This window comes from Budorcas taxicolor, chromosome 13 (assembly GCF_023091745.1).
Source record: "Budorcas taxicolor isolate Tak-1 chromosome 13, Takin1.1, whole genome shotgun sequence".
In the NCBI taxonomy this organism is placed as follows: Eukaryota; Metazoa; Chordata; class Mammalia; order Artiodactyla; family Bovidae; genus Budorcas; species Budorcas taxicolor.
In genome coordinates this window covers 2,701,765-2,718,257 of record NC_068922.1, presented here as the reverse complement: position 1 = coordinate 2,718,257, position 16,493 = coordinate 2,701,765, and the positions used below count along the sequence as shown (strand labels likewise).

Here is a 16,493-nt window from a genome sequence, read left to right as displayed (position 1 = left end):
CCAAGGGAACATTTCATGCAAAGATGGGCTCAATAAAGGACAGAAATGGTATGGACCTAACAGAAGCAGAAGATATTAAGAAGAGGTGGCAAGAATACCCAGAAGAACTGTACAAAAAAGATCTTCATGACCAAGATAAGCACAATGGTGTGATCACTCACCTAGAGCCAGACATCCTGGAATGTGAAGTCAAGTGGGCCTTAGAAAGCATCACTACAAACAAAGCTAGCGGAGGTGATGGAATTCCAGTGGAGCTATTTCTAATCCTGAAAGACAATGCTGTGAAAGTGCTGCACTCAATATGCCAGCAAATTTGGAAAACTCAGCAGTGGCCCCAGGACTGGAAAAGGTCAGTTTTCATTCCAATCCCAAAGAAGGGCAATACCAAAGAATGCTCAAACTATCACACAGTTGCACTCATCTCACATGCTAGTAAAGTAATGCTCAAAATTCTCCAAACAGGCTTCAGCAGTATGTGAACCGTGAACTTCCAGATGTTCAAGCTGGTTTTAGAAAAGGCAGAGGAACCAGAGATCAAATTGCCAACATCCACTGGATCATCAAAAAAGCAAGAGAGTTCCAGAAAAGCATCTATTTCTGCTTCATTGACTATGCCAAAGCCTTTGACTGTGTGGATCACAATAAACTGTGGAAAATTCTGAAAGAGATGGGAATACCAGACCACCTGACCTGCCTCTTGAGAAATCTGTATGCAGGTCAGGAAGCAACAGTTAGAACTGGACATGGAACAACAGACTGGTTCCAAATAGGAAAAGGAGTACATCAAGGCTGTATATTGTCACCCTGCTTATTTAACTTCTATGCAGAGTACATCATGAGAAACGCTGGACTGGAAGAAGCACAAGCTGGAATCAAGATTGCCAGGAGAAATATCAATCACCTCAGATATGCAGATGACACCACCCTTATGGCAGAAAGTGAAGAGGAACTAAAAAGCCTCTTGATGAAAGTGAAAGAGGAGAGTGAAAAGGTTGGCTTAAAGCTCAACATTCAGAAAACTAAGATCATGGCATCTGGTCCCATCACTTCCTGGGAAATAGATGGGGAAACAGTGGAAAGTGTCAGAGTTTATTTTTTTGGGCTCCCAAATCACTGCAGATGGTGATTGCAGCCAAGAAATTAAAAGACGCTTATTCCTGGAAGGCAAGTTATGACCAACCTAGATAGCATATTCAAATGCAGAGACATTACCAAGGTCTGTCTAGTTAAGGCTATGGTTTTCCCTGTGGTCATGTATGGATGTGAGAGTTGGACTGTGAAGAAAGCTGAGCGCTGAAGAATTGATGCTTTTGAACAGTGGTGTTGGAGAAGACTCTTGAGAGTCCCTTGGACTGCAAGGAGATCCAACCAGTCCATTCTGAAGGAGATCAGTCCTGGGTGTTCACTGGGAGGAATGATGCTAAAGCTGAAACTCCAGTACTTTGGCCACCTCATGTGAAGAGTTGACTCATTGGAAAAGACTCTGATGCTGGCAGGGATTGGGGGCAGGAGGAGAAGGAGACGACAGAGGATGAGATGGTTGGATGGCATCACCGACTTGATGGACGTGAGTTTGAGTGAAGTGTGAAATTTGTTGATGGACAGGGAGGCCCTGCGTGCTGTGATTCATGGGGTCGCAAAGAGTCAGACACGACTGAGCGACTGAACTGAACTGAACTGAATCGAACCACTGGATACAGAGTTATAATAAATAAGTAGGTAGAGTTGAAATAGGAAAAATTACATAAAGAATTTTCTGGTTATTAATAGCTCTTAATTTAAGACAATTTGACCTCAATTCGTCTGAAGTCCACTTTGCAACATATTGAAAAAATAGGATAAAGAGCTATTTAACAATTAGTATATTTTCGGGTTGAATTCTATATTTCAACTTGTAATGGTCTAAAACAGTTTAACAAGGTTTTTATCATGGCACAAATATTTTATGTTTGTGAGCTAAAGTGGATGATGTCCTTTCCATGTACACAAGGCCCTTAAACAAAGTTCCTTTTCTGAGAATAATGTCCAGAAGATGGTACTTCATTGGAAATGACATTCAGTTGTGGATATGTCTGGTGGGGAAAGTAAAGCCTGATGCTATAAAGATCAATATTTCATAGGAACCTAGAATGTTAGGTCCATGAATGAAGGTAAATTGGACATGGTCAAGCAGGATATGGCAAGACTGAACATGCTAGGAATCAGTGAACTAAAATGGATGGGAATGGGTGAATTTAATTCAGATGGACATTACATCTACTATTGTGGATAAGAATCCCTTAGGAGAAATGGATTAGTCCTCACAGTCAATAAGAGTCCGAAATGCAGTACTTGTGAGCAATCTCAAAAATCACAGAATAATCTCAGTTCATTTTAAAGGTAAATCATTCAATGTCATATTAATCCAAGTCTATGCCCCAACCACTAATTCTGAAGTTGACCAATTCCAGAAAGACCTACAAGACTTTCTGGAACTAACACACGCACGCACACACACAGATATCCTTTTCATCATAGGGGACTGAAATGCAAAAGTAGGAACTCAGGAGATACCAGGAGTAACAGGCAAGTTTGGCCTTGGAGTATAAAACTAAGCAGGGCAAAGGCTAACAGAATTCTGTCAAGAGAACACACCGATCATAGCAAATACCCTTCTTCAACAATGCAGGCAATGACTCTACACATGGACATCACCAAATGATCAATACCAAAATCAGATTGATTATATTCTTTGCAGCCAAACATGGAGAAGGTCTATACAGTCAGCAAAAACAAGACCTGGAGCTGACTGTGGCCCAGATTATGAGCTCCTTGTTGCAAAATACAGGCTTAAATTGAAGAAAGAAGGGAAAACCACTAGGCCATTCAGGTATGAAAGTCAAAGTCAAAGTCACTCAGTCGTGTCCGACTCTTTGCGACCTTGTGGACTATACAGTCTATGGAATTCTCTAGGCCAGAATACTGGAGTGCATAGCCTTTCCCTTTTCCAGGGGATCTTCCCCACCCAGGGATTGAACCCAGGTCTCCCACATTGCAGGCAGATTCTTGACCAGCTGAGCTACAAGGGAAGCCCAAGAATACTGGAGTGAGTAGCCTATCCCTTCTCCAGTGGATGTTCCTGACCCAGGAATTGAACCAGGGTCTCATGCATTGGAGGTGGATTCTTTACCAACTGAGCTATCAGGGAAGCCAAAATGAGTCAGTCAGTCAGTGATACATACATACATATATGTATTTCCTCCGTTTTGGACTTCCTTCCCATTCAGGCCACCACAGTGCATTAAGCAGAGTTCACTTTGCTATACGGTTGGCCTGCTTAGTTGCTCAGCCATGTCCAACTCTTGCAATGCTTTGAACTACAGCCTTCCAGGAACCGAACCAAGGCCTCCTGCATTGCAGGCGCATTCTTTACTAACTGAGTATTCAGGTGTGTCTAAAGCAAATCCCTTATGATTGTACAGTGGAGGTGATTAATAGATTCAAGGGATTAGATCTGGTAGACAGAGTGCTTGAAGAACTATGGACAGAAGTTCATAACACTGTACAGAAGAAAATGACAAAACACCATCCCCCAAAATAAGAAATGCAAGAAGGCAAAGTGGTTGTCTGAGGAGGCTTTACAAATAGCTGAGAAAAGAAGAGAAGTGAAAGGTGAGGGAGAAAGGTAAAGACATACTCAACTGAATGCAGAGTTCCAGAAATAGCAAGGAGAGTTAAGAAGGCCTTCTTAAATGAACAATGCAAAGAAATAGAGAAAAACAATGGAATGGGAAAGACTAGAGATCTCTTCAAGAAAACTGGAGATATCAAGGGAACATTTCATGCAAAGATGGGAACAATAAAGGACAGAAATGGTATGGACCTAACAGAAGCAGAAGACATTAAGAACGGGTGGCAACAATACACAGGAACTATACAAAAAAGATCTTCATGACCCAGATAACCATGATGGTGTGATCAGTCAGCTAGAGCCAGATACCTGCAGTGTGAAGTCAAGTGGGCCTTGGGAAGATTTACTGTGAACAAAGCTAGTGGAGGTGACGGAATTCTAGCTCAACTATTTCAAATCCTAAAGATGCTGTTAAAGTGCTGCACTCAATATGCCAGCAAATTTGGAAAACTCAGCAGTGGCCACAGGACTGGAAAAGATCATTTTCATTCCAATCCCAAAGAAGCTCAATGTCGAAGAACGTTCAAACTACTGCACAGCTGCACTTATTTCACATGCTAGCAAGGTAATGCTCAAATTCCTTCAAGATAGGCTTCAGCAATATGTGAACTGAGAACGTCCAGATGTACAAGCTGGTTTTAGAAAAGGCAGGGGAACTGGAGATCAAATTTCCAACATTTCTTGGATCATAGAGAAAGCAAGAGAATTCAAGAAAAACATCTACTTCTGCTTAGGCTAAAGCCTTTGACTGTGTGGATAACGACAAACTGTAGAAAATTCTTCAAGAGATGGGAATACTGGACCACCTTAACTGCCTCCTGAGAAACTGGTAGGAGGATCAAGAAGCAAGAGCTAGAACCAGACATGGAAGAAATGGCTGGTTCAAAATTGGGAAAGGAGTACATCAAGGCTGTATATTGTCACCCTGCTTATTTAACTTCTATGCAGAGTACACCATGCTAAATGCCAGGGTGAATGAATCACAAGCTGGAGTCAAGATTGCTGGGAGAAATATCAGCACCCTCAGATATGCAGATGATAACACTCAAATGGCAGAAAATGATGAGCAACTAAAGAGCCTCTTGATAAGCGTAAAAGAGAAGAGTGAAAAAGCTGGCTTAAAACTCAACATTCAACAAACTAAGATCATGGTATCTGGTCCCATCATTTCATGGCAAATAGAAGGGGAAAAAAGTAGAAGCAGTGACAGGTTTTTCTTGTACTCTAAATTCACCGAGGATGGTGATTTTAGCCATGAAATTAAAACATACTTGCTCCTTGGAAGGAAATCTCTGACAAACGTGGATAGCATATTAAAAAGCAGAGATATCACTTTGCTGACAAAGGTCTGTATAGTCAAAGCTGTGGTTTTTCCAGTAGTGATGTGCAGATGTGAGAGCTGGATCATAAAGGAGGCTGAGTGCCAAAGAACTGATGCTTTCAAATTTGGTGCTGGAGAAGACTCATGAGAGTCTTTTGGACTACAAGGAGATCAAACCAGTCAACCCTATAGGAAATCAACCCTGCATATTATTTGGAAGGACTGGTGCTGAAGCTTAAGTGCCAATTCTTTGGCCACATGATGCAAGAGCTGACTCATTGGAAAGACTCATTGGAAAATGGGAAAGATTTAAGTCAAAACGAGCACCAGAGGATGAGATGGTTAGATAGCATCACCAACTTCATGGACACGAATTTGAGCAAAATCAGGGAGATACTGAAGGACAGGGGAAGCTGGTATGCTGCATTCCATGGCGTTGCAAATAGTCAGATACCAGTTAGTGACTGAACAATAACAAGATAACTATGCCAATATGATGGTGTACAAGAGCACTGAATAAATTGAGTAATAATCTACTTAAAGAGAAACAAATGATACCCCATGTTTCTTGGGAAATTTCTTGTCCAAAGTGTTGAAAAGGTGATTTCTTTCCAGGTCAAATTTCTGTGGAATTCCAATCCCACCGCTGGCCTGTTAATTCCAAACCATATTTAATCCACAAAACTTCAGCATAAAAATGCACCAGATGGTAATACGCTTTATATTCTGTAAACGTGAAACGTGGGAAATGCACCGGGCATCAAGTGCTGCTAACTGCCTCTCTTGGGGCCCATGACTAGCGATGGACTCTTAGGTCCCCTTTATCAGCTTTGGCTAAAGCATTCGCACCTTGGCTCTTCTCTGGATGTCACACAAACCTCTCCCAACTCTATGTGGCCAAGGACTGATTAACACAGACGTACAAGAGCCACGTGCCCATGGCTCAAAGGAGCAGATCACAGTCGTTTACACTCCAGAGCTGGGGTTAGGCTGCAGAGGAACTCTAGCTGAGATCCTAGCCTTGCTTAGCCCCTGGCCTGGCCCCCTCCTGCTTCCTCCTCTCTGCCCTGCTGAAGATTCCTTCCTCAGCAAATCACATGACCCGAAGTCCTATCTTGGTCTTTGTTTCTAGAAAACTCATTCTTAGACAAGGACAAACCAGAAAACCGGAGGGAGGTGATTTGAGATGATCCCTAGTGTTAAGGTCAGTACAAAGCCTACAGACTGCAAACACATTCAGGATGGGCTTAACACGTGAGCAGATGAGATGCTTTCAGGGTGACCTAAGCATCATGTGGGAAGGATATTTTGCCATAATTTATACAGTTTTGTTTATGCCAGATTTTATACAATTTTGGAAATGAGCACACATATATTGAATGTAAATATGTTTTACCAGTGGTAGTAAGCAATCAGAAGGTGTTTTAGAGCAACAATAATATATCTTTCCAGCAGTTATAACAGCAGGATTCTAGGCCAGCGCTCACAAGGTTTTTTTTATATCTCAAATGTGAGTGTGTGTGTACACTGGAGTCACTATTATATTCTTGCAGTGAGCATTCCAACTCACCTTTCCCGTTCTGCTTTATTTTTGATGGATTTATCTTGGCTGATGGCTTTGCTATTTTCCATAGAAATCTTAGCTTGGTGGGCTCGCATCTCTTTGCTTTCCCTGTGTATTAAAATAAAAACAAAACCAGGAAGCGATCATTTTGTAATGTACAGACATCGAATCACTATGTTGTACGCCAGAAACCAACACAGTCTTGTAGGTCAATTATACTTAAAAACAAACAAACGAACAAAAAACAAAAAAACCAAACAAACAAACTCATAAAAAAACTGATCAGATTTGTGGTTTCCAGAGGCAGGGTTGAGGGGAAGGGAAGTTGGATGAAGGTGGTCAAAAAGTACAAACTTCCTGTTGAGTCACTAAGTCGTATCCTGACTCTTTGTGACCCCATGGACTGTAGCCCACTAGGATCCTCTGTCCATGGGATTTCCTAGGCAAGAATATTGGATTGGGTGCCATTTCCTTCTCCAGGGGATCTTCCTGACCCAGAGATCAAACTCCCATCTCCTGCTTGGCAGGTAGGTTTTCTATCACTGAGCCACCTGGAACAAACTTCCAACTATATGATAAATAGTACTAGGGATGTAATGCACAACATGACTAAGATGTATGTTACATAAATGTGAAAGTTGTGAAGAGAGTAAATCCTACAAGTTCTCATTACAAGGAAAAATATTTTTCCTTTTATTTTGTATCTCTATGAGATGATGGAAGGTCACAAAACTTATTGTAATCATTTCATGATATACGTAGGCCAAAGCAGCATGCTCTGCAGCTTACAGCATACAGTGCTGTATATCCGTTATACCTCAGTAGAACTGTAAGGGAGAAGAAGCCACCAGGGGAGTGGAGAGTGAGTGTTCAGTAGGTAGGGTTTCAGCTGGGAAAGGTGATAAAGTCCTGGAGCTGGATGGTAGTGACTGATGGTTACAACAGTGTGAACACGCCTTCTGCTACACACTTACAGTTGACATAGTAAATTTTGCATTGTGGATTTTTACTCTAATTAAAAATATAAACAAAAAACACATTTCATATGTAACAAGAGGACTGGGTTCACTTTTTATCTCATTACTGAGATCATGAAGTTGTCCTGCATTCTGTGAGAAGGAGGGCAGGAGCCCCAGTCCACAAGCATGATTCTCCTGGGGGCGGCGGGGCACCCGCTGTGAAGTGTCAGTGCTGGGATGGGAAGAAGAGGCGCGGTGCGTGTCTAACGTAACCCCAACCACGTGATGAGCCTATACAGATGCCCAGAGTAGGACACTGTCGTTAAGTCATCGACATGCCAGATGCATTCTGAATAAATAAAAGCTACAAATCCCAAGTTGTATACAAATATCTCAGGCAATCATGTTTACAAGCCTATATACAATAAGACAAATGGGGATAGTGAGTACTGCATGAGAATAATCAAAGAATGCACAGGGACAGCCGCTTACAGTCAGTAAAACACAAGGATTTTCCAGTTTGTCCCATGTTTTTGGGGGGGTCAGATTGCTTGGAAGAGAAAGGACATTCTAACACTCACAAATGACTGTCTTGCGTTCTGACAGCCCAGGGGAATGAAGGGGACAAACGGTTTCAAACAAACACAGGAAACGGGGGGTGGGAGCTTACAGGTGACTGATCACCGAGTGTGAATGGGTGTGTGTACCACAAAACTCATCTCTTTGGACTATTGATGAGCACAAACGCATACCACTTAGAAACTGAAAATGAAAGAATTAACAAAGAATCTTCTCTGGAACCTATGGTGATCTCCTTGGAGCACTGCCCGGGAATGGGCAGGTTAAGTGGTGTTTGTACTTTCTGGAAAATGATGGATAAAAATGAAACAGAGAGGTCTCCAGTCAGAGGACTTGGGGACACAGAAGCTGGGTATGCACAGAAACTCCTGGGGCCGAGAAATTGGCTCTCAGAATTTTTCATAACTTGTTATTAAATTGACCATCTCTTCATTCATTCATTCAACAAGCACTTATCAATAACCAAATAATGTTGCCAAATGTTAGGAAGGCAAGAATTTTTTAACCTAGAACAACAGTTGTGATGGTGACAAAGAAACATGACCACAGGATACTTAACAGAAAGCTTCCGCGCTGCTGTTACTTTGAAAAATACTCCTGTCATGGATCTATTTTTTAAGGTAAATTAGTAATCAGGTTATGGTTCCTTCAAATGACTTCCTACGTCATACAAGAATTCATTTACTTTTTTTTTTCTTTTGGAAAATGCCTACTGTTTGGGATAATTTTTTCTCCTTTATTCAACTACAATAAAAGATTAGAAGAGAGTACCTTATTCTTCAAAGTATCTTTGAATAAGGGTGGACATCTAAAATCTGATATTGTAGAAATGGTCAAAGGGAAGATGATGAACCGACCTTTCTGTGTACTAAATCAAGAGCATTTCTAAGGGGAAAAAGGCACTTTTAATCCTATACAAATAAACAGAATACTTTAAAATGGATATGGTATGGTACTTGAGCCCACAAGAAACTCAGCATGGCATACATACCTCATTTAGTTGGCTCATGAGAGAATCAGAAACTATGGCAAAAATACTTCATGTTCTTATGGTTGTGTATCATGCCATAATGAGGTTTGGAATCTGGGAATGTGCCTACATAATTCATTTCAGAAGTTTAAAGTTTTTTTTTTTTGGAAAATGCTTCTGTTTTATACTTTCTGGTGTGTATCAACAGACCGCCACTGCATCACACAGTTGGCCCTAAAGAAGACGGACAAGCTGCAACCAAGCTGCGATAAAAAGACATCACTGACTGACACAGTCTTCTGCCTGGGGAAAAAGTCCAGCTCACCATCTGCAGTGTCTTTAACATGATACTCAGCGTGCGGAAATGGGGAGAGGCAAAAACAAACAGATCGGACCTGCCTTTCTAAAATTTATAGACACCCTGACAGTGGAAAGGAAGGTATCTCTGAGCCATCAGAACCAACCATTCTAGGAGTTCAACCGCTTGGTCTTTATCTCCCTCTGTGTCTTTTCTTCCTAAGAGGTTCCAGATCATTTCTTAAAAGCCAACTCTGGCCCTATCATCTTGTGAAGCCTCCAGAACCACTTGGAGGCAGCAGAGTCTGTGATAACTTTTAGTCTGTATTGTACGCTACTTGTAATGTAACTTAATTTGTTGTAGGAGTATGATATCTTGCCACCACTTGGAAGCATTTTGATGGTCGAGGCCATTTCTTACAGTTCCTCTTGCCACATCAGCTCTATGACAGAGTATATGAAAAAGCTCAATGTTATATGTGAAGTTGATTTTCCTTACTACCTCAACACTTGTTCTTGTACACACACACACACACACACACACACACACACACGAGTCGTTTTAAAAACAGAGTTTGCTCTGGAGCTAAGTTGCCCACCTGTCATGGGACAGTTTCAGCTGCTGGGTCTGCTGCTCGTGGGCGCTGATCAGCAGCTTTCTGAGCAGTTCGCACTGCTGGCTGAGGTGCAGGTCCCGGACCTCCTGCTCCTCCGCACTGTGGGTGTTGATCATGTCTGACCACTCCTTTGTGTGCTGTGCCACAATCTCCTTGACCTGCGTGGGGAAAAGAGTGGTGCCGCCTGGAATTCTCCCAAGCAGGCAGGAACTAAAAGTGCAACATTAACCACACATTTCAGATCCCCTCATTGCTTTACTTGGTCAATCAGTAGACGCCTATAGAACCTATAAAACTATGTCCTAACCAACAGGAACTAGGAAGTCATCACTTTTTAAAACAGGGCAATCATTTTGGCTCTAGATATTTAACCATGACCCATTTCACTGCCTAAGTTGCCGACACGCTGGTTTGTCTGGTCCTTGGGCTCCTTTACCGATTTGATGAGAATTCTCTTCATCTCCTCAAGCTTTTCACTTCCACAAGGGCACAGGTCTGAATAGGGAGCTGTATGTTCTCTTATTCCCGGGTCATGACTTATTGTGTCATCTTAGCAAACGCTGGGGTAGACAGTCTTCCCCTGCAGAGAGTAGCTGTGCTCTTCACACTGTGGGTTTTATGGGTCATCAAGTGCCAGAGTCGATTTCTCCAGCTCGTTGAGTCTGGCTGACCCCCGACTTGCTTTAGCCTGTAAGACTGTAGCAAATGTGATGCAAGCAGAAGCTGGGCAAGTGCTTAGCCTTTCTCTATTCTTGGAACTCTGAGAAGCCTGTGCTAGCCTGCTGGAGAGTGAGAGGTCATACAGTTAAAAACCACCAGCAGCCAACTTCCTATCAGACACAGAGACGCCACCAGTCTCAGCCGGCTGCTGACACACCCAAGTCCAGCCGAAAGTAGAGCTGTCCAGGGGCGTATAGTCTGAGTTCTAACCCACTGAACTGTCAGTTAATATGTGGTAGTTGTCTTGAGCCACAAAATTTTGGGGTGGTGTTTCATTCAGCAAAAGCAACTTGATACAGTAACCAAGGTTTCTACTTTTGTATTTACACAAAGAGTAAAAATCATGGAGTGTCTCATAGTCATTAATTCTCAAACATTCTAGTTAAGGGGAGGAAAAAAGAGAGTAGGGAACAGCTCTCAAAAATATACAGCTTTAGACTCTTTACACCTCTTTAGACTGCAAGGCAGAACAGACACAAATACACAGCACCACGGAGAACTTCAGTTTGGAACGCCTGGCTGGCCCAGGTGTGTGGCAGCGTTGCTCGCTGGATGACGGAGCTTCATGTAGACAGAGGAGACTGGCTGGTTTGATCAAAAGCCATAGTTGGAAACTTTGTCTTTAACAGCTCTTTTTCTTTTATAACTATTATCATAAGATATTTATGTTCTTGACTGCAACATGGTGCTCAGTTCTTCAAGACGTCTGTAATCACACTTCATGTCCTCTAAACGTGTATTTTCTTGTGTTTTTTGGGGGAATATGAGTGATTAGGCTCATCGCCTAGAATCTTAGCTCTGGAATTTTCCCCATCCCAAACTTCCACAGCAAAGTTAGAATGGAAAACTAAATTATCGACTAAAAAATAAATATTGAAATAAGAGTTACTGAACCCTCCGGATGGGTGGCTTTCTGTCATATGTTCAATGTCACCTCTGTAAGGAAGTAATTCTACATTCTACACAACATTCCTTTTAATCCATTTATTGTTTTCCTGACGCCTCTGAGGCAGACAACATAGACGTTGTGAGTATATATATATGTCTACAGGGAAGGAAAGGTGTTCCATGAAATGCCTCTTCTCTAACCCAGTGGGCCCAGACCAGCCCCAGGCTACTGTTATTTCTGATTAAAACTGGGTGCAGCTTCAAAACAAATTACCAAGTTGTTGCTGTAAAAATAGGCATTTTCTTACCTTAGATTTGTGATCTGATGTCAGCGTCTGAATTTTAATTTCTGTTTCTTTCTTCATTTCAAGACAATTACTTCCCCTGAAAATGGAAAAGCGCAAATGCATGCCAAGCATGAGATATCTTCCCACTCCCAGAGGCCTTTGCTCCAAAGCCTTCTGATGAAGATAATTAGTTCACCACACTTGGGACGCCACGGCTCACTGGGCAACCTCAGTTCTTCCAGTAATAGATGCACACCTTACAAAATATCTGTATTGTGATTACTCAATTCAACCACTACACAAACAGCCATTTCAGACCTAACAATTATTTCATTGTAAAGGATTTGTTGTCAGCTTCCATTTTGGTTCCTGCTGTTCTTCAAGCTATTTTTCATTTATTCAATAATATACTATTTAGGATGAGAACTGAAAAACAGGACCTCAGCCTTGAAGTGAATTTTCAATTCTTCTACTTTGGTTGTAAAGCCAGATTTTTGTCTTTGACACATGCCAGCAAGGGAGAAAATAGCATTTCTTGGCACTACGGGGTGATTTTTGCTTCTTACTCTATTGTGAGTAGGAAATATATACTAGGCGATTGCCCAGCAAGCATTACTGCTTATTTCAGGGATTATTTGTTCCTTTTGGAATATCCGTATCATTGCTGAAATCAGAACAGGCCCTGAGCGTCTGTCTTCAGCATGCATGCTCTGATTTATTATAGCCTAAGTCAGAATGCTTCATCGTGTTATTAATGGAGGATGCCTCTGAGAGACACATTCTAAACAACTGATCACTTCTCCATGGCTGGCACTGCACGTGTTTTTCCCTACTCTGTTATTCAGTTAGCTTGCAACATCACAGAAACATCTCCCTAGCTGAATTCTAGATAAACTCTTTCAAAGTAAATGCAATGGCAGGTTTTATTCAACAGTTTTAGCTGTTGGCATAAGCTAAAGATTCTTGAAATATTAAACATCAAAACTGGATTTTTCCCCCTTGAGTACATCAACCTTATTATTTATTACCTGGGGATGCAAAATGATTTCTGGAATTTTCCCAACTTTAATTTGTCTTTCCTTCTCTCCCCGTTAACCTTAAAGGTACTTGCATGGAAAACTCATGAAAGATACAGTTATTATTTCATTAACCAACATCTGTAGAACTTGAACAAAGCTCCTCTTTCCACTTCAGTCACTCCCTTTAGCTTAGTAAGTCTCTTATTTTCTGAAATCATTTTTAATGATGAAAACACAGTTAAGACTAAGTTCTTCCTTGGCCTAAACAGGCAGCTAAACTGTGGGAAAAGACAAAACATAAAAAGGCAAAAATCCTCCAGAAGGAAATCAACAGCCTTTACCCTTTCTTCTTCATTGCCTTCTCGAGGATTTTCTCATGAGTCAATTTCTCCTTGTCGTACTGTGCCACAATCTTGTCAACTTGCGTGCAATGTAGTTTCTGCATGGTACTGTGTTCCTGCAGAAGAATTTGTAGTTACAAGTTAGACTTGCAGTGAGGCTGATAAACTTTAGCCCACGTTGGGCTGGCGTAATTTTCACCAGTACCTGCGGAGTCTTGGTTTGAAAATCAAGAAGTAACTGAGTCTGGGAGCTGGAAAGACTTCCGACCTCCCACGCAACCCGAGAGTTTGTGTCCCCATAAGGCCTCGCCAACAAGGGGGTCTCCAGCCTTAGTCCAATGAACACGTCTACCTCAAAAGGCAGCCCTGCCCACTGCTGGGCAGCACCAATCATTCCGAAGTTCTTTCCTCTGCACATAGATGGCTCCATAGAACTCCACCCATCCATCTTGTTTTTCTTTTCCTTCTTTGTCCGTACCATGTGGGATCTTAGTGCCCTGACCAGGGATGAAACCCATGCTCCACTTTGGTGAAAGTGTTCAGTCTTAACCTCTGGACCAGGGAAGTCCCTCACCGTCCACCTCTGCTCTGCTGTCTGAGTCATCTAACTGGGCCATCTAACTCCTCAACCTAGTGCCCAGAATGCAAGGGCAGCCACCAGATTTCTTCTCTTTTACATGCTGAGTGTAACTATTCATCGTGTGGCATGGCGTCTACACACCGGGGACATTTTGGAAGGTCCTGAACACCGCCATTACACAATGAGAACTGCCATTGTGGTTTCACTGTCAGCTCATTTTCGATCCCTAACAATATTTTTGCCAGCTTCCTTATCAAGATGCATTCACAAGGAAGACACAATGTTCAGGAGCCCTGGCTTTCAGCTTTACAGGTATTTAAAATATTTCTCCATCTGCTTCCTCTAATCACTGAAATGGACTGAAAAGCTTTGAAAATAAGTGTTTCTCTATGAACATTACTTTTTCCTGATAATTTGGCCACATCCAGGGACTTAATGAAATCAGATTCTTTAGCTGCTCAGTCACTAAACACAGAGGAAAATATTACTATCAGTAATATTGACTCTAAGATGATGCTTAATGTGATATCCTAGTATTACTCTTGAGAAACTTGGAGAAATGAGAGATATTAAAGTCTGGAATGGGTAGACTATATCCAGCTTATACAGCTACCCTCATGGTCATGTTTGCTTTTGCTTACTTTTTAATGTGTGTCCAAAGAAGACATACAGATGGCTAACAAACAATTGAAAAGATGCTCAACATCACTCATTATCAGAGAAATTCAAATCAAAACCACAACGAGGTACCATCTCACTCCAGTCAGAATGGCCACCATCTCAAAGTCTACAAGCAATAAATGCTGGAGAGGGTGCGGAGAAAAGGGAACCCTCTTACACTGTTGGTGGGAACGCAAACTAGTACAGCCACTATGGAGAACAGTGTGGAGACTCCTTAAAAAAAACTGGAAATAGAACTGCCACACAACCCAGCAATCTCACTGCTGGGCATCCACACTGAGGAAACCAGAATTGAAAGCGACACATGTACCCCAGTGTTCATCGCAGCACTGTTTACAATAGCCAGGACATGGAAGCAACCTAGAGGTCCATCAGTAGGCGAATTCATAAGGAAGTTGTGGTACAGATACACCATGGGCCATTACTCAGCTATGAAAAAGAATACAATTTGAGTCAGTCCTAATGAGGTGGATAAAACCATTATACAGGGTGAAGTCAGAAAGAGAAACACCAATGCAGTATACTAACGCATATATATGAAATTTAGAAAGATGGTAATGATGACCCTATATGCAAGACAGCAAAAGAGACACAGACGTAAAGGACAGACTTTTGGACTTTGTGGGAGAAGGTGAGGGTGGGATTTGAGAAAATAGCATTGAAACATGTATATTATCATATGTAAAACAGATGACCAGTGCAAGTTCAATGCATGAAGCAGGGCACTCAAAGCCGGTGCTCTGGGACAACCCAGAGGGATGGGGAGGGGAGGAAGGGGGTTCAGGATGGGGAACACATGTACACCCATGGCTGATCCATGTCGATGCATGGCAAAAACCACTACAATATTGTAAAGTATTTAGCCTCCAATTAAAATAAATAAATTAGTTAAAAAAATAAGGTGTGCAACAAAAGTGAGTGATTTAATTTAAAAAAAAATTGATTTTCTTCCTAAGAAAATCACCTTGAACCTAATTCATGAATATCTTTACAGATTTCATAAAATATAAATGGGGAAGGGATTTTGAACCTTACCAAGATTTCATTAACTTCCCCGTGTTGCTAGTGAGTTAACACAGGAGTTGACCTACAGTTCATATGTACATCAATTCTTCAGAAATGCATTGGTGCAGCCAGTCCTAGCCTTCCTGTCAGGTCGATAAACGCCCTTGGGAGAAGGTGTAGAGGAGCGTGGTGATGGGTCCTTGGAATAGGCTCTAGAAACAGGTACAATGGGGTGGTCCTAGATGATGTTACTCTGCTCTGGATCTGGGGTCAGAGAATTATATGTAACAATGTCTTGCTTAATTTGTGGTTGGAACAGCTGGTAGATCCAGTCCTAGTACCAATCTAGGCCTAGCACTGGGCTGGCCAAAAAGTTCATCTGGGTTCTCCATAAGAGCTTATGGAAAAACCCAAATGAAATTTTGGCCAAGCCAATATATGCTCTTGAAATAAACACATTTCAGTCAGGGCTTCTGCACTGGATTAAGGATGTGAGCAGTCTCAGGTCTTGGGACAAGCCACTTCATCCCAGTCTGTCCATCTTTATAATTGGTATAGTGATACCTACCTTATGGGTTGTGAGGATTAAAAGTAAATACAGTATAAATCATATTTCAAATGCTTAAGCCTTATTCAAAATATGTTGCTGTTCAGTCGCCAAGTTGTGTCTGATTTTTTGTGACCTTATGGACTGCAGCACGCTAGGCCTTCCTGTCTAATTCAAAATATGGTTAGATACAAATCTACTTATATTTTTTGATCCTCATGGAAACATGCAGAGTGACCTGAGAGAACAGCCAGTGAAATTAAATCAATAAACCTTTCCTTCAAGTTTAACACACTACCCCAAGAATAGATTGACATGTGGATGTATCCTTATTTAAATGGATTTAAACAGCTACTTCTGTGCTGTTATGGGAGAAAAACACTGAAAAATACTAGCCTTCCTTAAAAGATTTAATAATCGTCATGGCCATCTGCACATGTATTAATTT

The 16,493-nt window shown here is 41.6% G+C and overlaps 1 protein-coding gene across 1 annotated transcript in view; it reads right to left on the bottom strand.

The window, feature by feature from the left end:
• PLCB4 (phospholipase C beta 4) overlaps positions 1 to 16,493 on the bottom strand; it is a 291,829-nt gene that overhangs the window by 12,027 nt on the left and 263,309 nt on the right. The window contains exons 31-34 of the mRNA XM_052650707.1: positions 13,233 to 13,348; positions 11,894 to 11,969; positions 9,960 to 10,135; positions 6,562 to 6,663 (exon numbers count right to left, since the gene is read on the bottom strand). Coding sequence (XP_052506667.1) covers positions 6,562 to 6,663; positions 9,960 to 10,135; positions 11,894 to 11,969; positions 13,233 to 13,348 — 470 coding nt within the window. The remainder of the gene's footprint in view (positions 1 to 6,561; positions 6,664 to 9,959; positions 10,136 to 11,893; positions 11,970 to 13,232; positions 13,349 to 16,493) is intronic.